This window comes from Equus przewalskii, chromosome 5 (assembly GCF_037783145.1).
Source record: "Equus przewalskii isolate Varuska chromosome 5, EquPr2, whole genome shotgun sequence".
NCBI lineage: Eukaryota > Metazoa > Chordata > Mammalia > Perissodactyla > Equidae > Equus > Equus przewalskii.
This window is the reverse complement of record NC_091835.1, coordinates 68,996,229-69,019,681: the sequence shown is the minus strand read 5'-3', so window position 1 is coordinate 69,019,681 and position 23,453 is coordinate 68,996,229. Positions and strand designations below refer to the sequence as shown.

The following is a 23,453-nucleotide window of genomic DNA, read 5'->3' as shown; positions in this document are numbered from 1 at the left end:
AAAGATACCCTTGATAGTTTTCATTCCAAAGACTTTTAAGGAAATTCACAATCTTTTAGCAGTAACAGGTAAGCTTTTCATTAAAAGCTTCCAGGCATATAATTGAAATTTAAACTTGGAGACATATTTAGGTTAATATTTTCTAACAAGGTATAGTTAAATATAGAATGTGTATCTCAGTGATGAGACTCTTGACAAATCCGTTCATTTTAAATACAAACTCAAAAGCCTAATAAGTTCACCAGTTTATTAATCCACAAAAAAGAATACACAATTACACCATGTTCCTCTCATAATAAAGAAATTTAAGTTATGCACCCCACTCTCTTGGCAAAATAAACTTATGAACACACTGATATAAGGCTCTAAGGCTTTGTTAGCACATAACCCCTGTAAACCTGTTATTACTGGGACCACTTTGCTGATATTAGCTATCTTCATGAAGATAAATAACTATTCATGAGCTGTTTAAAAGGCTACGCTAATGACCTAAGTAATTATCCAAGTGAATGTTTATATTAAATGTTACCTGAATGTATATTATTTACAAACATACTCATATCACATAATTTGGTAGAACAGTAAATATTCCTGACTATTTTTGAGAATTAGAAAATCTAATTTGAAATATTTAAAAGACTTAGATTTCCACTATCAAAAAAAAGTTCATCCTAACTAGACATTTCAAGAATGAACTGTGGCATAATAGCTATGAAATAAAAGTTGAGTTGTCACATTTAGATACCAGCTGTTAAAAAGCCAGAAATTCACAACTCTATTTTTGCCTTATCATAGTGAAAGAAAAAGAAAATCAAAAGACTCATTTAAATTTCCCAGAGAACTTTCCCCTTAAAAAGCTTCCCAAACTCTTTAGCTCTAGGGTTTGACAGAATCAAAGCAAAGATGTGGTTGAAAAGGTAAAGGTAACCCAGTGGTTTTCTCTTGGAAATAAAAGTTTAAAAGCCTAGACATACTCAAGCCAGGCCATAATCTGCCCGATGTAGGCAAAGTCCTTAAAGCTGCACACTGTCGTATGATTTTTCCCCCTTTAATAACTTCTTCTAACACTGAAAGAATTCAAGAAAACCCCAAAATCATAAAGCTGAATCTTCCAGCTCTCTGCCTTCACTTTACAGAGGAAATATCACACATCTCGCACCTGCTCCCCAAAACAAAACAAAAAAAACAGCTGAGACCAGGATAGTGATGAAACCAGAGAGTGGGCAATATATAAATTATCAAAAGGTAAATGCAAGTAGTCATTAGACATAAACCACCTGGAGAAAAGGAAACCAGTCCTGCTTTTTAATAATTTTATTTTTTCTAATTTTGTGTTACTTTAATTTCCCATAGCACCTTGGCAATGTTGAAAACAAAAATACAAATACAAGGATGTACTCATTTTAACATAATATGCATGAGCATATGCCACACCATTTGGGAGGGGGGACAGTTTTGACAACAGGAACAAACCTAAGCAATGGACAAAATAGAAGCCAGATGACTGGTTTTGACCCCCAATCCTGAACATTTAAGAGATGTTACACTCAAGGGACACTTGGATTATGCAACGAAAAAAAATCAATGTTGATGTGGACGTTTCTATATTTATATACTAATCAGTGTTTTGTGTTGCAAAAGGAAAATAAAACCATTTTATTTTATACATAGCCTGCTGATATCTGAATCGTACTTTTAGGAATCGTCTAGGCAACAACTCATAAAAAGTTCTCAGCTTTTAAAAATAAACTTTAAGTTACTTAATAAATGGATGAATTTTGAAAGAAAATTTACTCACCTTGAAAACAAATTCTCTCTCAACTTTTTAAAATGTCTTCATTCAGCTAATGAAAACTGAAATGTCTACGTATCTCCTTGGAAGCCCAGACTAGCTAAATTAGCATATACCAAAGAGCCTAAAATTAAATCAATGGTCACCAAATTGTAAGGAAATATAAAAAATTAGGAAAAAACCCATCATATATTGCAGTTAAGAATTCATAAAAAACCCTCAAAAGGAATATATTGTCCACTTGCATTTTATCTTTCCTGTAAAAACAAACAAAATGGGTACTTTTAAAGTATGGTTAATATACACGGCCAACACAAATATCAGACTTAGTCCCAGTGCTGTTCAACTGTGTCAAAGTAAAACCAGTGGACATGTAAGCCAAAAGACTAAATATTAAGGCCATAACTAATAAAACTGAAAAAGTGTTCAGTAACCTTTAAATACTATTTTCTGCTCCAGCAGATGCTAATACTCCATCATTAAGCCTTCTGCAAAGCCAACCTGGTTACTTAAAAAGAAAAAGGAATGTTAAACAATATTCAAGCTACCTTAATTTTAGGAACCAAAAATAGATAAAAAATCTGCATGTCATTTGATCACATGCAAATTGAGTACGTAAGATGCCAAGAATAACAATAAACCCATATCACTGAAAGATCTTTTCTTCTTCCAAAATCCAGTTGAAAAAATTTAGATGGATCAATTCTTTTGAATGCCAGTATCTATATTTGCAAAAAAGAAATCACTCAGATTACTAGATATCATGAAAACCTTAATTATCAAGATAGAAAAGGGAGACAGGTTTTACAGTATCTCTATATACCTTCTCTATGAAACGCAAGGTGATGAACTTATGTGGCTCTTGTTCTCTTCATGCAGTAAGAACTATGGCAGAAGATCACTGTACCATATACTCAACATCATTTGTATCTACTTTTAGCCTCCAACAACCCAAGGAAGTGTTAAGTCATAAAGATGAAGAGAAAAATTTGACATTTAAATACCTCCTTCTAAAGAAACAAATAAATAGTTGAACTACAATGAACACCCAAACCTCATCAGTTACAGAGTAATGTTTCACACAACTCACAGGCATCATTTAGATAGAAACCTTAAATCTGCTGTAATAAAATAAATGCTAAATAGATACTGTGAATATATATATATTATATATATACACATACACACACACATATTTATTCTTCCCTATACATCCCATCAAAATGGGAACTATTAGCTGTAATGAGGAAAATTTAAAACTGTATTTTATAAGAAATCAAAAAATGGTCATATCCTTAAATTAAATTTCTACTTTCAATAACACGTTGGGCAAAAGCAAGAACACACTTGCTTTCTTCAAAAAGACTCTTTTCTTGTGTTTCAATTAGAACATTTAGTTTTTAGAAGTTGAGTGGACTAAAAGTAAGTCAAACAAGCATACAGTAATACCAGCATACTTGTGTGACACATTATAAAAAAACTAAGGTTTCATTTTAAGTGCAATAATTAAGTTTATAATCCTTACCAAGTGAGTTTTATAAAATGTTTATTCTCTTAAATCCAATGCATTCACAGAGTGTTAACACTTTAAATGTTTATCATTTCCACCAACTGCAGCATTATCTAAGTAAACCAAAATGAGCACTTTTATCATAGATGTAGCCAATGATTATTAATACTTTTTTTTTAAGGACCTAAACTTCCCCCAAATTTCAGCACAGGTAGTTTTATTGTATGTTTCATCTAGCAGATGATTTTAAAAAATAGTGTGTAGAAATCAATAGTTTCAAACTGCTTAAATATATTATACCATGTTATCACTCCACCAAATCAAAAACAATTGCCAAGCTGAACAATAAGTTACAAAGAAATGGTAATTCTGGCTTGTACAGAAATATGCAGTGTTTTCAAAGCTCTGAACAGTTACCTACTAATACAAATTCTCCAAAGCTTAACTTAGAGTTGGAAGATGAATTTCACAGTAATGTAATTTTAACCTCCATTTACATTCATTTTATATATTACTAAGATGTTTACTCTATGTCACAATGGTGCTTTCCAGTGTTCACAATTTACAGTTTCAATTTGTACATATGTAAATTCACTAACATAAGGGACAGTTATTACTATTACAAACTATCCCTAAAAAAATAAAAGAAAACCTCACCTTACATAGAACTCTGAAAATGGTATGACTTAAAAACAGATTAATGCAACATGGTTTTTAATATTTTTAGCCATTTTCTAAACACCAGCATGTAAACTTGCCTATTTAATATGAGAGCTACAACTTTATTCACTGAGAAATTATGTATTAATTTTCTTCAACTATCTTTCTCACCTTAACTCAAAAATCTTGTGATTTGCTAGGTCTGTTTCTGTGTTTTTTCTTTTTGAGAAAGGGAAGGAAAGTGATAAATACATTGTAAACAGAAAAAAGTTGCCCTCAAATTAAGCCTTTAGAAAATTTTTTTTTTTACTTCTACACTATTTAACACTTTAAGAATCAGTTACAATGTCTCATTTTTAACACCAACACAAATAAATTACTGTAGAGTCATTCGTGCCCTACCATTCTGGGACCTAAAGTTCTAAACACATGAAGAGAAGAGTAAAATACTTCAATGTTTGATTCAGAAATTTAGAACAGTTATAGGATTTGACTAGACTGGTCAAGGCAGTTAGAAACATACAGTTCTGTAGGTGGTTGGATATTTTGCTTTTGGGGGTGTGTAGTCAAAGAACAGAGAGTAACAAACCAAGTAACAAAGAAAAAATTGTTTCCTATTTTGGCAGGGGGGAGGGGGTAAATCACAGGGCAGTTAAATCTCTGCAGTCCATCTGACCTGTCCACTCAGATCTAAAATAAGACAAATTTTCAGTTTTTTGAATGACCTCCATTCTTTCCTCAAGTTTCAAACTGATTGGTAGTCACAGCTTGAAGCACAATCAGAGTTTAACAGCATGTTGAAGGAAATATCAGTAAGGTCAGAAAGACAGACTAAATTTCAAACTGGGAAAAAAATCTACTCACGTATTACATTCAGTTTTCAAATCATTTACTAACACGACAAGAGATTTGGCTTCAATCACTCCTGCACACACTCATACCATGACAGGCACCCCAGCCACTGATCTGCTTTGCAACACAAGGCCATATAGGCAGAGACGGCATTCTCCAAGCCAAACTTTAAATAGATTAAAAAAAGTAATTTCTAATTTTACAGAAATGTTTCTTCAAAAAATATTTTCTCTCACTCCCTCATCCCCTATACTGAAGGATGCGTAATATGTTTTTTCCCCAAGCTAAATCTGAACCCTCAAAATTGATTCCAGGCAGAAGATCTCTGCAAATTAAAATCAAAAACAAAAATAGAAAAATTATATTTTTATATATGTATACATATATATATATATTTATACTGATTGGAATCCTCCAGCATTTTAAAATCACGTTAGAGATGAATTTTGGGATTCTACTGTTCACAACTCCAAAATCCATAATGATTTAAGGACGTACTTTCTCCCGTTTCGAAACTTCCTGGCTATCCCCTCCCCTCCAAAACAGTTCAATACAGCCACGGCTCAAGTTTAATGGGAAGAGAGAAGTTTCTGAATAGTTTTGTTTGTTTGTTTGTTTTACTTTGGTGATCTGGGTGGCACATATTGCTCTTTGCCATTACGTCGAGTCACTCCCTGAGGTATAGCCCTATGGCCAAACTGGCGTCTCTGTTCCCTGATTTTTCCAGCTGCTCCCCTGGGAATGGTATTGCCTCGGAAGCCAGCATAATCCTTACTAGCCCTTGCTTCTGGCTTCTCATGCGGTTTCTCAATGGACTTCTCAGGAGTTCCATTCTCTTCATTTTTGGTGGGAGACACTACATTGGAGCGAAGTTCTCGTAATGGCTGCACAAGAACTGGAGATGGCTCTTTAGGGGGTTTCTGGCACACTTCAGCATAACTTAGCTTTCGGGGTTCCTTTGAAGTCAAGACAAGAAACAAAAAAATTATGGTACATGTTCTCTAAATAATAAAATACAAAAAGGATAATGTTAACCACAAGTAAACCAGCAAGTTATCTTCTAGGAAAGGGCAACAGGTAATCTCATACACACTGCTATTGAAGTATACTGATAAAATCTTTAAAAGAAATACATCTGTTGAAAAAAATAAAAAGCCCTGGCAATTTACGTATGATACAATAATTTCACTTGAACAATTTATTTGAAGGATGTTCGTATCAACATTGTTTATAGTGATGATAAAAACTAGAAACAACCTAAATGTCTAACAAGTAAAGATAGATTTAATTAATAATGGTACATCCATATGATGGAGTAAAATAGGACCATTCTCTCTTCCCTGGCTGCAAAGAACCCCAAGAGGGACTCCACAAGAATCTCAGCAGAGCAGTTGGAAACAAATAATATATTAACGTAAGACGAATTAAAAGTCTTAAATACCTCATCTGAAAAAAGGGGACAATAGGAGTCTTGTGAGAATGGGAAAAGGCACGTAAAGTCTTAGCACCGGTCCTAGCATATGGTAGGCATTCAATAATTCATAGCTGCGATTCTATTTTATTATTATTATTATCATTAAAGGACAAGATAAAATGTTCTTAACCTAGAAAAAAGCAACAGCTGTATCAAAATGCTATGGTGAGTGAAAGGATTATAGGTAAATTTTGTGTTTTTCTCCTGCTTTTCTGTATTTTCGTAATTACAAAAATGACTCTGGGAACTGAATAAAAAATGGGAGTGGCCCCTCATGAGTTTCATAGACTTGTAAAGCATCATACAAAAAGGTTTCAAGGCCTCTTTACACTGACCCAAAATGATACATTCATCATCACTTGAATAAAATTTTCCCTTAGCCACATGACCAGAAAAAAAGCAACTAGAAGAAACGGAACGAATAGTAACTTCTTCATTCCCTCAACACTGCTAGTTTCCCATTTCTTTGGAGTGACTTTAAACTCCTTTAGCTTCTTTTTGCTGCAGGCAGCCCCAGTTTGGGTTATTTCCAAATAACTCTACTCTAGCAAAGAGGTATGTGAAAAAAATAATTTCTTATTATTTAATGTATTATTTTTTTTCCTCACATAAACTAAATTCATTAAGTTACCTGTAGGGCAACAGCTACAGCTGCATTTATGTTACTATTACACGGTGAAGCAGTATTTGTCCTCGATGGCTTTGCAGTACTTGGAGAAGAAACTGGTACAGTTGTCTGGTTGGGAACATCCTTCTGAACAGTGGAATCCTCTATTAGATCTTTTTCTTGCTGAGTTATGCTAAGGAAAAAAGAGTTTGACATTAGGCTTAGAAACAGCTGGGCAAGTGATCAGAAGAAAAAATAACTTTAATGTGGAAGATCTTCTATATTGAAACTTGTACCTTAATGCTGGGAGCTCAGCTGTGCATGGAGGACTGGTACTCATACTGAGTTGCTGCGCAGAGGAACAGTCTGTCTGTTCATCCTCCGCAGGCACTGGGCAACTAACTCTCAACTCTTCATTATCCTTAAAGTAAAAATATATTTCAAAATTGCAATTATAAAGACACTTCTCCAAAGAGGACACACAAATGGCCAATAAGCACATAAGAAGATGCTCAACATCATTAGCCAGGAGGGAAAACTACAATGAAATCTACTTCACATTCACTAGGATGGTTATAATCAATAAGACAGGCAGTAAGAAATGTTAGCAATGATATGGAGATTTTGAAACTTTCATACACTAAAGGTAGCAATGTAAAACGGTGCAGCCACTTTGGAAAATAGTCTGGCAATTCCTCAAAAAGTTAAACCAGTTACCCAGCAAATACACTCTTGGGTATATACCCAAGAGAAAACACATGTCTACACAAAAACTTATATACAAATGTGCATAGTAGCATTATTCATAATAGCCAAAAAGTAGGAACCATCTAAAAGTTCATCAACTGGTGAACGGATAAACAAAATGTGGTCTATATCCATACAATGAAATATTAGGGTGCAATGAAAGGAATGAAATACTGACACATGCTACAACAACAGATGAACCTTGAGGACATTATGCTAAGTGAAATAAGTAAGTCACAAAAGGACAATACTGTATGATTCCACTTATATGAGGTACCTAGAGTAGTCAAATTCATACAGACAAAGTAGAATGGTGATTGCCAGGGGCTGAGGGAAGCGGGGAAATGGGAGTTGCTATTTAATGGATACAGCATTTTAGTTTTGCAAGACGAAGAGTTTGGCTGCACAACAATATGAATGTACTTAACACTACTGAACTGTACACACCTAACAATGATTAAGATGGTAAATTTTATGTTATGTGTATTTTACCAAAATTTAAAAAAAGAAAAACAAGAGCTTTAGAAATTAACATTGATTAAAGAAATAAAAATTTCAATAGGTTTAAAAGGTAATATTCAGTAAAACTTTGTAGAAAATATAGACAAGTACAAAGACAAAAATTAGGAAAGCCAAGGGGCTGGCCCCATGGCCGAGTGGTTGGGTTCGCACGCTCTGCTTCGGTGGCCCAGGGTTTCGCCGGTTTGGATCCTGGGCGCAGACATGGCACCGCTCATGGGGCCACATCAGGGCAGCATCCTACATAGCACAACCAGAAGGACCTACAACTAGAATATACGACTATGTACTGGGGGCTCTGGGGAGGAGAAGAAGAAGAAGAGAAAAAAGAAGGTTGTCAACAGATGTTAGCTCAGGTGCCAATGTTAAAAAAAATTTAGGAAAGCCAAAACAAGAAAATCAGAAGTTCAACCTACAAGGTCTAATATCAAATTAAGAGTTCAAGAAAGAGAGTAAAGAAGAGGTGAAGTATTTATCAAAGAGATAACACAGGAAAATCTTACATCATGGAAGGACATGAGTTTCCAGATTGAAAGGGTCCACCAAGCATCCAGTGCAATGAATAAAAAAGGAGTCATAGCAAGACATATCATCATGAAACTTCACAGAATACCAGGGATGAATAAAAAATCCTGAGAGCCACCAGAGAGGGAAAAACAGGCCACAGGAGGATCACAAATCAGAACCATAGGTTTCTGAAAAGAATCTCTGGAAGTTAGATCATTACCTAAGCAAGAGATAAAAAGAAAAAACCAGAAAGGGAAGACTGATAAATATGACCATATTAAAATTAAGAACTAAATTTCACCCACAAACACTAAACTGAAAACAATTATTAGTAATATACATAAGTGATAGGGATCAGTATCCAAAATGCATTAAAAAATCTGTAAGAGATAACCCAAGAGAAAAAATGTACCAAACACCTGAAAGACTCTTTACAAAAGAAGAAACTCATATGGCCAATAAACATGAAAAGATACTTAACCTCAATAGTAATTAAATTTTAAAAGAACATGCTCTATCACTCATCAATTCCACTATGTATATAACCTAGAAATGTTCTTGCTCACATGAACACAAGGTTTGAACATTCATAGCAGTTACTGCTTATAATGGCAAACAGACAAAAACAGCTCAAATGTCCATCAACAGTAGAATGAATGAATAAATGTTATATTCTTAGAATACTATACAACAGTGCAAACTGAACTAGTCATCTGTATCAACAGTGATAACTTTGAAACAATATAGAACAAAAGAAGTAACAGAAGAATACACACTGTACAATTCCACCTATGCAGTGTTCAAAACCAGGCACACTCAACAATACATTGTCTAGGTTAGGGGTTGGTAAATCAAGGCCTGCTGGCCAAATCCAGCCTGTGACTTATGCTGGTTACGGCCTAAGAGCTAAGAATGGTTTGTAAGTTTTTAAAGGGTTTAAAAACAAACAAAATCTAATAGCATATGGATCACAAAGTCTAAAATATTTACTATCTGGCCCTTTACAGAAAAAGTTTCCCAGCCCAGAAAGGTAAAACTATAAAGAAAAGCAAAAAATTATTACTGCAAAGTCACGACAATGTTTATCTCTGAGGGGGAGAAAGGAGAAGAATAGCAAGAACCGTAAATAGGGAGGGGAGAAACATGGCACTGCTAAGATACTGGTGATGTTCATAGTCCACAATTGTGGGATGAGGTAACAGGGGGAAGTACACTTTATTATTCTTCTTTAAAAACATATGTATGTGTGTATCAGATCTCACCAAATTTGAGAAGCCATCAATTGTAAAACACACTTACTTTACTATACTACTAAAAAAAACCACTGTCCTTTAAACTATAATAGCTTTTAACTATAAGACATCCTCATTTTCAAATGTGGAAAAAGTCTATCTTAGAATTGACGAAATAACTACAATACTGCATAATTTTTTTAAACAAGGGAAGACAGCGAAATACCTTCAAAATTTCAAGGGAAAATGATTTCTAAGAGAGAATTCTACAGAATTACTGATCCAAGTGTGAGAACAGAAAAACATTTTCAGAATGCAAGATCTCAAGAAATTTATACTAAAAACCACTTATTCAGGAAGCTCGGGAAAGATATGACCCACCCTGATAGGCGAAAGTAAGACAAGAGTAAGGAAAGGATGGGATGCAACAAAGGAGAATAAGGAAAATTCCCAGGATGATGGTGAAGGGAAGTCCCAGGAAGACAGCTGTGCAGAAGGCCAAAGAAAGTATGAGAAGGGAGAAATAATAGTACACTATGATGCTGAGTCATGAAAAAATATGTAATACTGAGATGTGACTTACAAATGATGGCATGTCCTTGTCTAACCAGCAATTCTTTTCACTTTTTTAGTAATACTAAAATAATGGGGTGCCTTATAACTGATGGTATCCTAGATATGATGAAATACAATATACTGGGAGGATGTGAAAAGTATGTTGGTTTAAGAGAGCTAAATCCTTAGCTTCTAGAATAGAAAGTCAACAGACAACATCTAAAATTGAAAAGTCAAGAAACAGCAGTTATAACCATGTTAATTAGAAATACAGGGATAAATGTCAGGAGAAAAAGCTAGAGCTGAAAGTGGGTGCAGGGGACTACTATTTTTCAATATAAGCCTACATAAACTATGTACATGAATGATTAAAATAAAAATAAAAGTTGAATTAGAAAAAAAGTGGTAGAAAATGAGAAAAATTTGTGTGGCATGAGGATTTAGCATATGGATGGAGGTCTACACTCAAAAATATTGTAGGATGGGGTATCCCTACCTTTTGACTTCAACTCTCATTATCTGAAAGACTGAGTTTACTACACTAGCTGTACTTTACTGAACTCATGTGCATCATTGGTTAATTATAGGCACTTAAGTGGAAATGACACTTTCCATTCAATTTGCATCAATGAGTTCTACCAAGCTGAGCTGACTGATAGAAAGACATGCAAAAGCAAAGAAACATTTTATTGACCCTGTGTAGCTTTATCATAAATCTTTTTACAATAGTCAAAGTATACTGAAAATTCCATAACAACTATGATAGAAATGCATATGAAGTGCAAACAAAATTTTAAATAATAATCCTAAAAACGAAGGCTAAATATGGTCCCATAAGGGAAAAGACTGGATGCTTCAATGTTTACCTTTTCTTTGTAGACACCTTTAACAACATCAGACATCCTACTCTCCAAAACGAGTTCACCTGGCGTTCTTGATGAACTTCCAGGTAAAGGAGGAAAATTTGAGGCTAATAAGTCAAACTTTGGTGTTGGAGCCTTTGCTTCAGCTGTTGAAGGATGGGGTCTCTAAAAGACACAAATCATAAAACAGGTCACACGCCTATCTCATTCTCTAGTCCTGTATCACAGAAGCCGCAAGCTGCAAGAAACAAACAAAACTCCACCCTAACGCACAGAATTGTTCCCCTATAAATTCCTGGCTTCTCATCTCAGTTGAGCTCTCACTAGTCTTTATCAATCTTACTTATCATTAGTCAGCTCCTTCTCCTGTTTCTTGTGCACGCTTTGCCACACTCCTTAAGCCTCATAACCAATCTCCACTATTCTTTGCTTTTTAAATTTGCTGTACCCACTTCCATAACAAAAATAAAAACAAAAAACCCTACCTGATCTAAATTTGTCAGCTTCTTTTCTCTTTCCATACAGTCTCAAGAGTGAACAATATCCTTCCTTGAAAATCTCATCTTTCCCTTCCACCTACCACTCTCCCTATCCTGACAAGCCTCTCACTTGTTTTACCCCTCCCTCTACTTCCTCACCTTTGTACTCATCACTCCACTAAAACTGCTTTGACAAGTCACCAATAGTTCCACAATGCAAAATCTGAGGGACTCTTTTTTCCCCCTGACCTCACTACAGCATTTGGCATAGTAAACCTTTTTTCCCTTGGGAGCTCATTCCTCTCTCACCTTCTGTGATATCTATATCTCTTGATTCTCAGATCTGACAATCATGTGTGCTCTTCTCTCCCTGCCCACTCTTTTTGATGTTATATAGTTACTACTCTTCTCACTTTCCATACTCTTCCTGTGTGATATTCATTATCCACGGCTTCAATGACTACCTATATGCAAACAACACTTAAATCAATCTTTTTTACTTTTTGGCTGCACAACTCTGAAAATTCACCAAAAATCATTGAATTGTACACTTTAAATATTTTCAGCCCAGACCTTTACCTGAAACCCAGACATCCATTTGCCTATCAGCTATCTCCACTCAGATTTCACTTGACTACTTCAAACAACATAATGAATAATGTCATTTTTTTGGCCCAAAGCTACTATGTTCCCCAAGGTTCCATCCTGCCCTAATTTTTATCACTCACTCTACAGAGTCCCCTACATGATCTCATATAACTTTTATGACTTTAATTTACTACGTGTAAGCTTACAAATCCTAAATTTTATCTCCACAGCTAAGGTCTCCCTCCTGTACAATGGCACCTCCACCCTGCCCTTCCTACTGGAAAGCATGCCTGTCTCCTTTCTCTTCACCCCAACCATCAATCCTCAGTCTGGAAATTTTCAACATATTAAATAGACCTCAAACCTAAACTCTCCTCTCTTGCATTGTTCAGGGCCACCTGAGGATTCACGTGGACTATGACAATGGTGTCCTAAAAAAGTTGTTGCCTGAAGTCTCAGGGCTGCCCATGGTATAGAAAGCTATAAATGAAAAACAACACTGTTTTAAAAGGTTCGCAGTTTGCCTTAAGTACTATTCTGTGTTAAACTGCAAGACGTTTTATTCTTTGAAAACAGTTACCTTTTCACTACTTACGCATGTGATATATTATATGTACATATAGTATCCTATATGTATACTACTTATATATGTAAAATAAGCATTACATTACACATTTACAATATAGCTGTAAATTCCAGGCAGGATTTTCTTAAGACCTCCATGTCTTCCTATGCCATTTTTATTCCTCGACTCCTTTTTTGCCCCCAGTTAAGAAACGGCATATATTCACCATGAACAAACCACAAAGAACAAAAATATGAATAATTTGAGGCTAGGTAAGTTAAGATTCAAATAAGAACATGTCTAGAACTATAAATTTTTTTTTATTTATAAGTGATTTTATAAGATTAGTGGATATAAGAATCAGCAGCAGGTAGGAAAATGTCCCCAAACAATAATTACTAAATAGTATAACAATTTCCAATACTATCCAACAGAGCTTTAAAAGTGACTGATATACCCTATCAGATCAGCAAAAAAATCATACACTCTGAAAGGTTATAGATAAACAGGAAGTTGTTTACCGTTTGTGGAGTGAAAAATCAGCACAACCCCCAAAGAAAGCTATTTGGCAACAACTTATTGCACTGTGACCCAGAAATTCCACTTCTAAGGATTCTTCTTCAGATATTATTGCACACAAAGCAAATGATGGTTGTATGAGGTTATCATTGCAATGTTTGGAATAGTACTGTTTGTAAGATCGAAAGATTGAAACTACTTAAATGTCCATTAATAGTCAAATTTTTCAAGGAATATTTTCATATTTTTGATTTTTAAACCATGTGACTATATTAGGTATTCAAGTAATTTTTTAAAAAGTGACCAACACAGGTCAAATCCCTAACTATATGTGTGCTTTAAGGGTGAGTGGTGGTGATATTTCAGGGTCAAGCACAGGCTCTATTTATCTTTGCCAAAAACTATATGCAATAAAACAAAAACCCAGAAAGGAAAGACAGAACACAAGTCAATGCCATAGTAAATCATAAAAAAACACCCAAAACTCAACAGAGATAATTGGAGGTAAAAAATACTTACTGGCATCCTGTCATCTTCTCGTCGTCTTCGACCTCGGAAAAGAGTTCTCCTTTTAACAATGACAAGAAAAGGGGACAGTGGGAGGGACAACTCATAAGTTTCTTCAAATATATATATTCTATCAAAGATGGGTGAATTTCTGTTTTGAGTATCTGTACTTTCTGAATCTCCATTACTATTAAAAAGATAAATACATATTCTTCTGAAGGGATCCTGAGCTAATCTGCAGAAAACTTCACCTACTACCAGGACCACCACCACCACCACCACCAAATTGAAACTATAATGCAGATGGGATCTTAGAAATCTTTCTAAGTTATTCTTTCCTCAAGGAACTATAAAGAACTTCAGAATAACTTTATAAACCTCTGACTCAGAGCTATATCCAAATGGACACTAAATTTCTCAATAATTATGAAAAACTACTAATTCATATTATGTGAACAACGCATTTATTTAGCATAACCATACACCAATAATTAAGTTAAAACAAAATCACTAGATCATGGGTCTTCAAATATTCACATGACCAAAGAATTTTCATATACCTTTTCTCCCCCTCATATTTATTGTCTTATTTCCTTACCTGCCCCTACCATAGTCCCCATTCTGTTCCATCTGCAAAGCAGGAGTCTCTTTTGGAAGGTAGCTTTGCTCCTGATGCCCTGTTACTGTAGGGTTATGCCGTTCAGTTGGAAAGTTCCTTGAACCAGATCTGTTTAATGGTCCATCCCCCAAAGACACAGAGCCCTCTGTTGACTGTTCTGAACCACTTGATGACCTAAAATGAGGCTTCACACTGTAAGAAATATAAGATCACATACATGAAAGGATAAATCAAGACAGACAGAAAATCTTTCCTCTTAATGGCAGATACTCTGAATAGCCCAAGTTAAAAATTGCCTTCTGCTGTATTCTGATTTTCCATAAATTAAGTTAAACATAAAAGAGTCATGTTGCAAAAACGTAAACCCTTTCATATCCCAGATGGATTACTTTTAAAAGGCAAAGGATTTTTACATCAAAAACAGTTGTTTGGAGAGATTTGGGAGAAGATCCCAAGTTCCTGAAGATAAAGCTAGTTCTACCACAGTATACAGAATTTAACTAGGATTTCAGTTAATTTCTTTAACACCAGCTGCAGTCTTGACACATCTAAATCCGCCAGGCTTTAAGCTTATTAATGAGGCTATGCCATGCATTTTTCAAAGGGGTAACATCACCCTCAAAGGGAGTAAAACTTGGTTCTTAGGGGGTTGGTGGTGGAATCTTAATCTTAGTCATTTGATGTATAAAGCACAGGTCTACATCCATTACATAGAGAGATATATAAAATAATCTCTCATATTAAATTTCCAAGGGGGAACTTAGAAAAAAAAGTCTAAAAAGGTTCTTTAGGAAAGCGACAATAAAAAAAGAGTGAGAAACAGTGGAATATACTAAAATCCCAGCATCTTACTAAGCATCCCTCATTAAATGAAATTAGCTTTTCAATGACCCACATGTGGGACAAAAAACTAGGAAAATGTAATGCAACTAAGACCTGGCTTGACTTCATGAATTAAAGTATAGAATCTGGTAAAAACAAAAAAACAAAACAGAAAACCACTTCTAACAAAAGTAGCTTTTTAATTTTGGGTGATGTGTATAAGCACCCAACTCTCCAAAAATGTGTAAGCAGATGAAGCTTAGGAAAAGGACAGAGGATGCAGTTTAATCAATAGTGAAAACATCTAAAGTAAGCCCAAGCAACTGAGGATCTTGGCTCTAAAAAGATTAAACAAGGAAGGAAGAGATTTATATTTAGCCTCTCATTTGCAGTTTATGTACTCTATTTTTTAGTCTATTTTCATGGTTACAAATTTATAATATTAATAACACATTGCCAATTCTTGGTTCTCTGAATAGGTAGTTAAAATCTCATAATAACTATAAGCCCAACAACTAAACATTAATTCCAACAGCAGCTCCAGCTATCCTACTTTACTCTTTTTTTTTTTTATTTTTTTTATTTATTTTTTTTTTAAAGATTTTATTTTTTTCCTTTCTCTCCCCAAAGCCCCCCGGTACATAGTTGTGTATTCTTCGTTGTGGGTTCTTCTAGTTGTGGCATGTGGGACGCTGCCTCAGCGTGGTTTGATGAGCAGTGCCATGTCCGCGCCCAGGATTCGAACTAACGAAGCACTGGGCCGCCTGCAGCGGAGCGCGCGAACTTAACCACTCGGCCACGGGGCCAGCCCCAATCCTACTTTACTCTTTACAGAACATAAAAAATTGTTACTATTATGAAAACTTTTAAAGATAAAAATCAGGCTATAACACTGGGCTGAGTTTCATATAAGATGATACTTTTCCAGATAATTACTTTAGTCACAACGTAGATTTTTAACAGCAATGAAAATTAGAGTATGTCAACTAACATGAAATAATTTTCAAAATATTTATGTTATCCATCACATCTGAAAACAACCTCATGAGAAAGATACGCTGTTTACGTATCTGTTCAGAAGATACCATTCACCTAAATTTTCTCATTACATTTCAATACACCTAACAGACAAGTTATTAGATTTAAACAGCCCTCAGATCTCATAATCTTAACCTTTCACTGAGAGGGACTTAACAATCTCAGTCCAGGCAAAAGAACAAAAGAATGATGAAAGAAATAAGTGATAAAAGACAGAAAGGAAGAAGTAAAGTGACAGAAAGACAAAGTATGAAAGATAGAAAAATGCCCAGACTTCTGAAAGTTAGTCCTATTCTCTCTTAGTAGGTCTAGTGATCATCATTGGGCTGTTACAAGGTTAATATAATAAACTGCAAAAGGGCTCTCTAAAAGTTACTTTCTCCTTGACTAATAACTTAAAAATAAAGCTCTGGCACCGGTCACTTCTTAGAAGCAAGAAGGAAACAGGGATTTGGGTTGGTAGTCAAAAAGCTCTTTAGTTTCATTCATAATATTTGCATTTTTATAAGAAGAAAGTATTCATGTATTATTTCTGTAACTAAAAGTTAACAACAATCTGTATTGGTCAAATATATAGAATAGAATTGTACACGAGTGGTTTTGAATAACAAGCAAAATTATACAACTGCCCTGTATCTTCAAAACCATAGGTATAACTCCTTATAAAGCAAAGATGATTTGACTGTCATTCTTGGCTTTCTTGTTGCAATTTCACCAAGAAAGCACAGCAGACAAAAACAAGTAATAATAAAATACCATGACCCATTTCATGTATTTTTTAAGTCATGCATCTGCTAACACTAGTACATTTAGTTAGTCACTAAAAGTTGGTTTTGGTCTACCTCATAACAAGATACCTATTCCACTTAACCGTTTAAAGCAAAATTCACACTTTCAAAACAATGTGAAATCAACAGATACATATTTTTACAAAGGTACTATTTCTTTTCTCTTTTTTTTGCTGAGGAAGAGTCTCCCTGAGCTAACATCTATTGCAATCTTCCTGTTTTTGTATGCGAGCCACTGCCACAGCATTGCCACTGACAGACTAGTGGTGTAGGTGTGCTCCCAGGAACTGAACTCAGGCTGCCAAAGCAGAATGTGCCAAGCTTAACCACTAGGCCACTGGGGATGGCCCACAAAAGTACTATTTCTTTTCTTTTTCTTTTTTTTTTTTGAGGAAGATTAGCCCTAAGCTAACATCTGCTGCCAATGCTCCTCTTTTTGCTGAGGAAGACTGGCCCGGAGCTAACATCCATGCCCATCTTCCTCTACTTTATACGTGGGATGCCTGCCACAGCATGGTTTGCCATGCGGTGCTGTGTCCACACCCAGGATCTGAACCAGCAAAAACCAGACCAGCAAAGTGGAACGTGTGAACTTAACCCCTGCGCCACGGGGCAGGCCCAAAGGTACTATTTCTAATCATGAGAAATCTGTATCTCTTCATAAAGAAAGTTTGTAAATTGTCATTTACTCTAATTGAATTATTTTTAAGAAAAACTTCCAGCTATGGTAGAGGAAAAGGAAATGTACTAATCTCAGGTCTGCTGATAATAACTAGCCATGTAACCCTAGCAAGATATTTTTCCTCTTCAGCTTTCACTTTATCTGTAAAATGAGTTAAAATTGTATCATAACAAAGTTCTTTCCAGATTTAAACATCATTGCCCCCATGTGCTCATGGAAATTAAATAATCTTTTTTGAACAGGATGGGGATTAGCGGATATGTGTGTATTAAGGCTCACTGTACTTTTACTCATGTGTTTGAGCAATACTTGAATTTTGCAATTAATTGTTACTCTATTATCAAACTAAGAGTCATCTACAAGAGCAGAAATTACCTTTTGTTTATAAAAAATCCTCCATTCTTACAATATAAAGAGATCTCATTTGAAACTTCATAAAGCAATAAAAATGTGTATATATAGTAAACTTTTCCTAACATTTAAAAATGATCTTCAAATGCTTTAATCAATTGTGTCAGTTAAAGTGAGTACAAAAATTGTGACTATTAGAGGGTGGTACATATGAATACTTCCAGAATCCACTGAGAAGAGTATATATATTTTTTAACAAAGGAAGATTCAACTTGAGCTAACATCTGTGCCAACCTTCCTTTATTTTGCATGTGTGTTGCCGCCATAGCATGGCTTGATGAATGGTGTAGGTCTGTGCCCAGGAACCAAACCCGGGCTGCCAAAGCAGAACACATCAAACTTAACCACTAGGGCACGAGGCCAGCCCCAAGAATATTTTTTAACACTTTGAGGCTTCTTTCTCAACTGAAGCATGTTTCAGGAAAACCTTAAAAAAAAGAAATAAGTTCCTAAAAGTCATCTTGGGAAAACATATGGCATGTGGTCTCCTTGCCAGAAAGAATCAACTGGGAGAACAAGATCTTGAAAGAGAAAATCACTAAAAAGAAATAATTTTAAAAAACCTCCAAAAGCCAGGAGGTTCACAAAATAAGCAAACAAGAAATAATATATGTGAAACTATTAAATAAATCTTATCTACTATGTGAGCCCTTTTTTCGTTGTTACTCATACTCCATGTCAAGCCATAATATATATCAAATTACTGGAATCATCAGTTAACGTTTACATAAAGAATAATACTTAAGTGACATATCAATATTTTATGATAGCAAACAGTTTAAAGAGTTCTCAATAATTTATTCAGAACACTGTGTTTTAAGTGTAGGCACTGTAGGGAGAGCCAAATCTTGGCTCTGCCAGCTACTAGCTGCTACATGCCTGTAGCCATGGCATTTAACCTTTTATATCTTAATTTCCTCGTCTTTAAATAGATAAAATAACTGCATCTATCTAGAGGATTATGAAAATTAACTGTGATAAAACATGTAAAGCCCTTAAAACAGCTTTAGATATTAAATGCTCAATAAATGTTAGCTATTGTCTATTGTGTGTACACTATAGTTCATGGAAACCATTTCAAAAGTTAATTCTTAAAAATCTTAAATAACTCATATTCCCAGCTTTTATTGCTTAAGTCAGTTAACAATACTTCTATCCTCAAAAAAACTCTCATTCTCCAAATTGTTACCTATTTAACACAGTAAATGGAATTTAGACACTAGGTTTTACATTGTTATCATAAAATATTTTTTTACTCTCTTTATTATTAAAATAATCAGTATATATCGTGTACAATTTCAGTTCCACGTCCTTTTTATAGCCTCTATCAACTCTGAGGTCAAAGTGTGTTTACAAATTCCAGATTAAATCATTCACACACTTCTTGCAAAACAAACAAAAAACTAGTCTTTTTACTGAGTCTGCAAATAAGCATTACTATTAACACAGTAACTCTTTAAGAACTATTAGGAATTGTTTACAATAAATTTCAGCTACAATTTTTATCTTACCGATTTTTTTGGAATGGTCGACCCATATTCACAGCAGCAGTATTTGTTTTATAAGATCCTGGTGAATTAAAGCCATTTACAAAACTACCATTGGGAAAGGGAGCCTAAAAGAAAATTTTAATGTTTAAAAATGATTAATGATAAAGGCAAAATCTGGTATGAAAAGTCATAAGAAACCTCTGATGAACTAACCTACCATCAATTTATTTTACGAGCCAAAAATAATTTTAAACATTTTACTTATTCACTTTTGCAATACTTACTTCAAGTATCACTTGATTTACAGAAGAACCACTAGTTCATTACTTAATAAAGAACATTTCTCTTTGAAAAAGTTTCACAAACTAAAAACATTTCAAATCATTTAGAATTTATCTAGGCTCTTATTTTAATTCACTCAGCAAAATCTAAAGAATAAAATCATAGGACCCAATAGCTCAACCTTTAGTCATATGCATATATTTGGTATGAGGGGTTAGATATCCTTCTCACCACCTAAAAGCCAGAAAGTAACCAGTATCAACACACAACAGAACAAAAAATCATCTCCTACTCTAGCCAATGTCTTCAAATTTCAGTTTGAGGGAAAAAGTTTATTATTCTGCTGGGCTCTCACTTACCAGTGGTGTTTCAAAGTAAGGTGCAGGATTTGGAGACCAAGACTGAGGCATAATACTATAAACCGAGTACTGTTGGTGAGGATTATATACAGGCTGCATAAAGACTGGTGAGGCATACTGTGCTTGAGTTTGAATGGGCTGACTATACATACTGGAATCCATTAATCGATAACCATTCTTAGCAAAAAACGTATTGATGGCTTTTATCCTTGCCTAGAAAGAAGAGGAACACGTTATAATAACAAAGGACTAAGTGCATATTTTCACAAATATATTTAATTTACATTTTAAACATATTTTACATGACTACATTATTTCTGCCTATCGTAGAAAATCAGTAGAGCAAAAGAAAAAGAAATGATTGAAATAGCTTCAATTAATTAAAAAGACTTTTGCATGGCAAATACACAATGAGCAAGGTAAAACCACACAAGTCAAAATAATAAAACTAACTGCAATTTATCATAGACAAGGGAGCTATCATACTAATACATAAATTCTAAAAAAGAGATGAAAAAACCCAACAATCCTATATAGAAATTTGTTAGAGAAATGAACAGAGTTCACAGGAAAAAAAAAGGTAAATAGCTTTTAAACATATGAAAAGATGCTAAAGCTTGCTCTTTAGAAAATTTAATTAAAATTGAATTAATATTTCTCACTTATAAGACTGGCAAAAGTCCAAAGTTTTGACAACATGCTCTATAGATAAGGCTGTGGCAAAGTGGGCACTCTGATACATTGATGATGGACATGCAAATAGCACAACACTTACAAAGGGAAATTTAGCCATGTCTTCCAAAATCACATATGCATTTACCATACTCTTGTCAATCCCACTTCTAGGAATCTTTCCCAAATATACACTAACCAAAAAACAGGTTTAAAAGAAAGGATACACATGGCTATTCACTGACACTATTGTAATGGGGGGTGGGGGAGTGGGGTGGGGAGCTCAACACACACACGAAACACCCCAATAGTCCAAAAAATAGTCCATCCATGGCTGACTACATCATGGTACAGCCACATAACGGAGTATCATGTAGATGTAAAAAGAACTGAGGAATTCCTCTAAATACTATTGTGCAGTGATTTCCAGAATATACTACTGTTTAATAAAAAAGGAAAAAAAACACAAGGCAAGGAGGAGAAGAGTATGTATAGTACTATTGCTCAACTAAGTTAGATGGGGATATGAAGATATACTTGCATACATATATATGTACATGTAAACATGTATTTAATATACTGTGTTTTAGATATTGTACTTTTAAATCAAGCACATACTGAAAATAAAATTTAAAAAATCAGTTTGTAAAAGTTAAAAGCAAAACGAACCTAAATGTGCATCCAACTAGTAATATAACACAGAGAAATCCTAAGTGACTTTGAATCATAAAAAAATAAACTGTTATGAATGTTCCTTAGGAATAAACCACAAGGCAAAGTATGGCAAAAAAAATTTCTTAATTTTTTTTCAGAACTATATTGCTACTGAGATTGTCATTCTGATACTTTTGTGTGTGACTGTGGGACAAAGCAATTCAGTAATTATATTGGGTCACTGAGATTCAAGATTTTCACAAGGGAGGAAAGAGACATAGATGTGAGACCAAAGGATTAAAATCCATTTAGCTTGAATTTAAATTGGAAGCATCCAGTATAAACTCATACTTTTTTCTTAAAAAAAGACAAACCATGTATTTCATAGCTCTGTCCACTGAAAGGCTTAGAAACGACGACCAAACCAGTAGCCACAAGCACTCCTTGTGCCTAGCCAGTGGACTGCAAAACATCATTTCCCCATAAAAGTAACATGGAGACTCTGGAGACTTGGCTGACCTCAGGTCTCTTTGTACAAGAGCCTGGAACATCTTGTCATACTAGAGAGCGAGGAAACCACTGAAAATTAGTAGGGCTATGACAAAAGGACTCTTGAGTCAACTCAAAGAGGCCATACCTCACCAATAAGGACAATAAACACACCAAATATGTTTCAATACTCAAAAAACATCTGAATGGTCATTTGTGAAGGTTGCTAGGGAACCAACACATTATTTCCAAAAACTGGTAATAAAAGCTAGAACCAAGCATTTATCATGCATTTCATATATGAGCTGTACCTCATGGTAATAAAGATTAGGGCAAACTTCTCTTTATACAAGTGTTTCAACTAATAAACGGAAAAAAGATAGCAAAGAAATAGCAACATTGTGGGGCCAGCCTTGTGGCTGAGTGGTTAAGTACACGTGCTCTGCTTTGGCGGCCCAGGGTTTCACCGGTTCGAATCCTGGATGCAGACATGGCACTGCTCATTAAGGCCATGTTGAGGTGGCATCCCACATGCCACAACTAGAAGGACCCACAACTAAAATATACAACTATGTACTTGGGGGATTTGAGGAGAAAAAAATTGAAAAAAAAAAAAAAAAAGAAGATTAGCAACAGTTGTTAGCTCAGGTGCCAATCTAAAAAAAAAAGAAAAAAGAAATTGCAACATTTTGCAATCCTTAATGAATTAATAGATGGAATCAATGATCAGTAGCAGCTACCATAAAAAGAGACACAGCGACATACATGATTTTGTTCTGGCTGCTCCTAAATGAAATCTGATTCTAATCAAGCCTCTAGATCTAGCTACCAACTTGCATGAAATACAGGGGATCATGTTAAACTATACTCAAGAATATAACTAGCCAATTAAAAAATGTGCAAAAGACCTGAATAGACACTTCTCCCAAGAAGATACACGAATGGCCAATACGCACACGAAAAGATGCTCAACATGACTCATCATTAGGGAAATACAAATTAAAACTACAATGAGACACCACTTCACATCCATTATGATGGCTACCATAAAAAGAAAAAAAGAAACAGTGAGTGTTACTGAGGATGTGGAGAAATTAGAACCTTGTGTGCTGTTGGTGGAAATGTAAAATGGAACAGCCACTGTGGAAAACTGCATAAAGGTTCCTCAAAA

General features: G+C 34.8%; 1 protein-coding gene across 22 annotated transcripts in view; it reads right to left on the bottom strand.

Annotated features, from left to right (window-relative positions):
* Window positions 1–1,299: 1,299 nt before the first annotated feature.
* LARP4 (La ribonucleoprotein 4) overlaps window positions 1,300–23,453 on the bottom strand; it is a 170,654-nt gene continuing 148,500 nt past the window's right edge. For all 22 annotated transcript variants that reach the window (XM_070621274.1, XM_070621279.1, XM_070621265.1 and 19 more), the window contains 8 exons: window positions 20,468–20,680; window positions 19,848–19,951; window positions 14,575–14,787; window positions 13,989–14,037; window positions 11,322–11,483; window positions 7,192–7,316; window positions 6,920–7,088; window positions 1,300–5,770 (listed from right to left, as the gene is read on the bottom strand). In XM_070621274.1, the coding sequence (XP_070477375.1) occupies window positions 5,432–5,770; window positions 6,920–7,088; window positions 7,192–7,316; window positions 11,322–11,483; window positions 13,989–14,037; window positions 14,575–14,787; window positions 19,848–19,951; window positions 20,468–20,680 (1,374 nt within the window). In that variant the 3' untranslated portion in view covers window positions 1,300–5,431. The remainder of the gene's footprint in view (window positions 5,771–6,919; window positions 7,089–7,191; window positions 7,317–11,321; window positions 11,484–13,988; window positions 14,038–14,574; window positions 14,788–19,847; window positions 19,952–20,467; window positions 20,681–23,453) is intronic.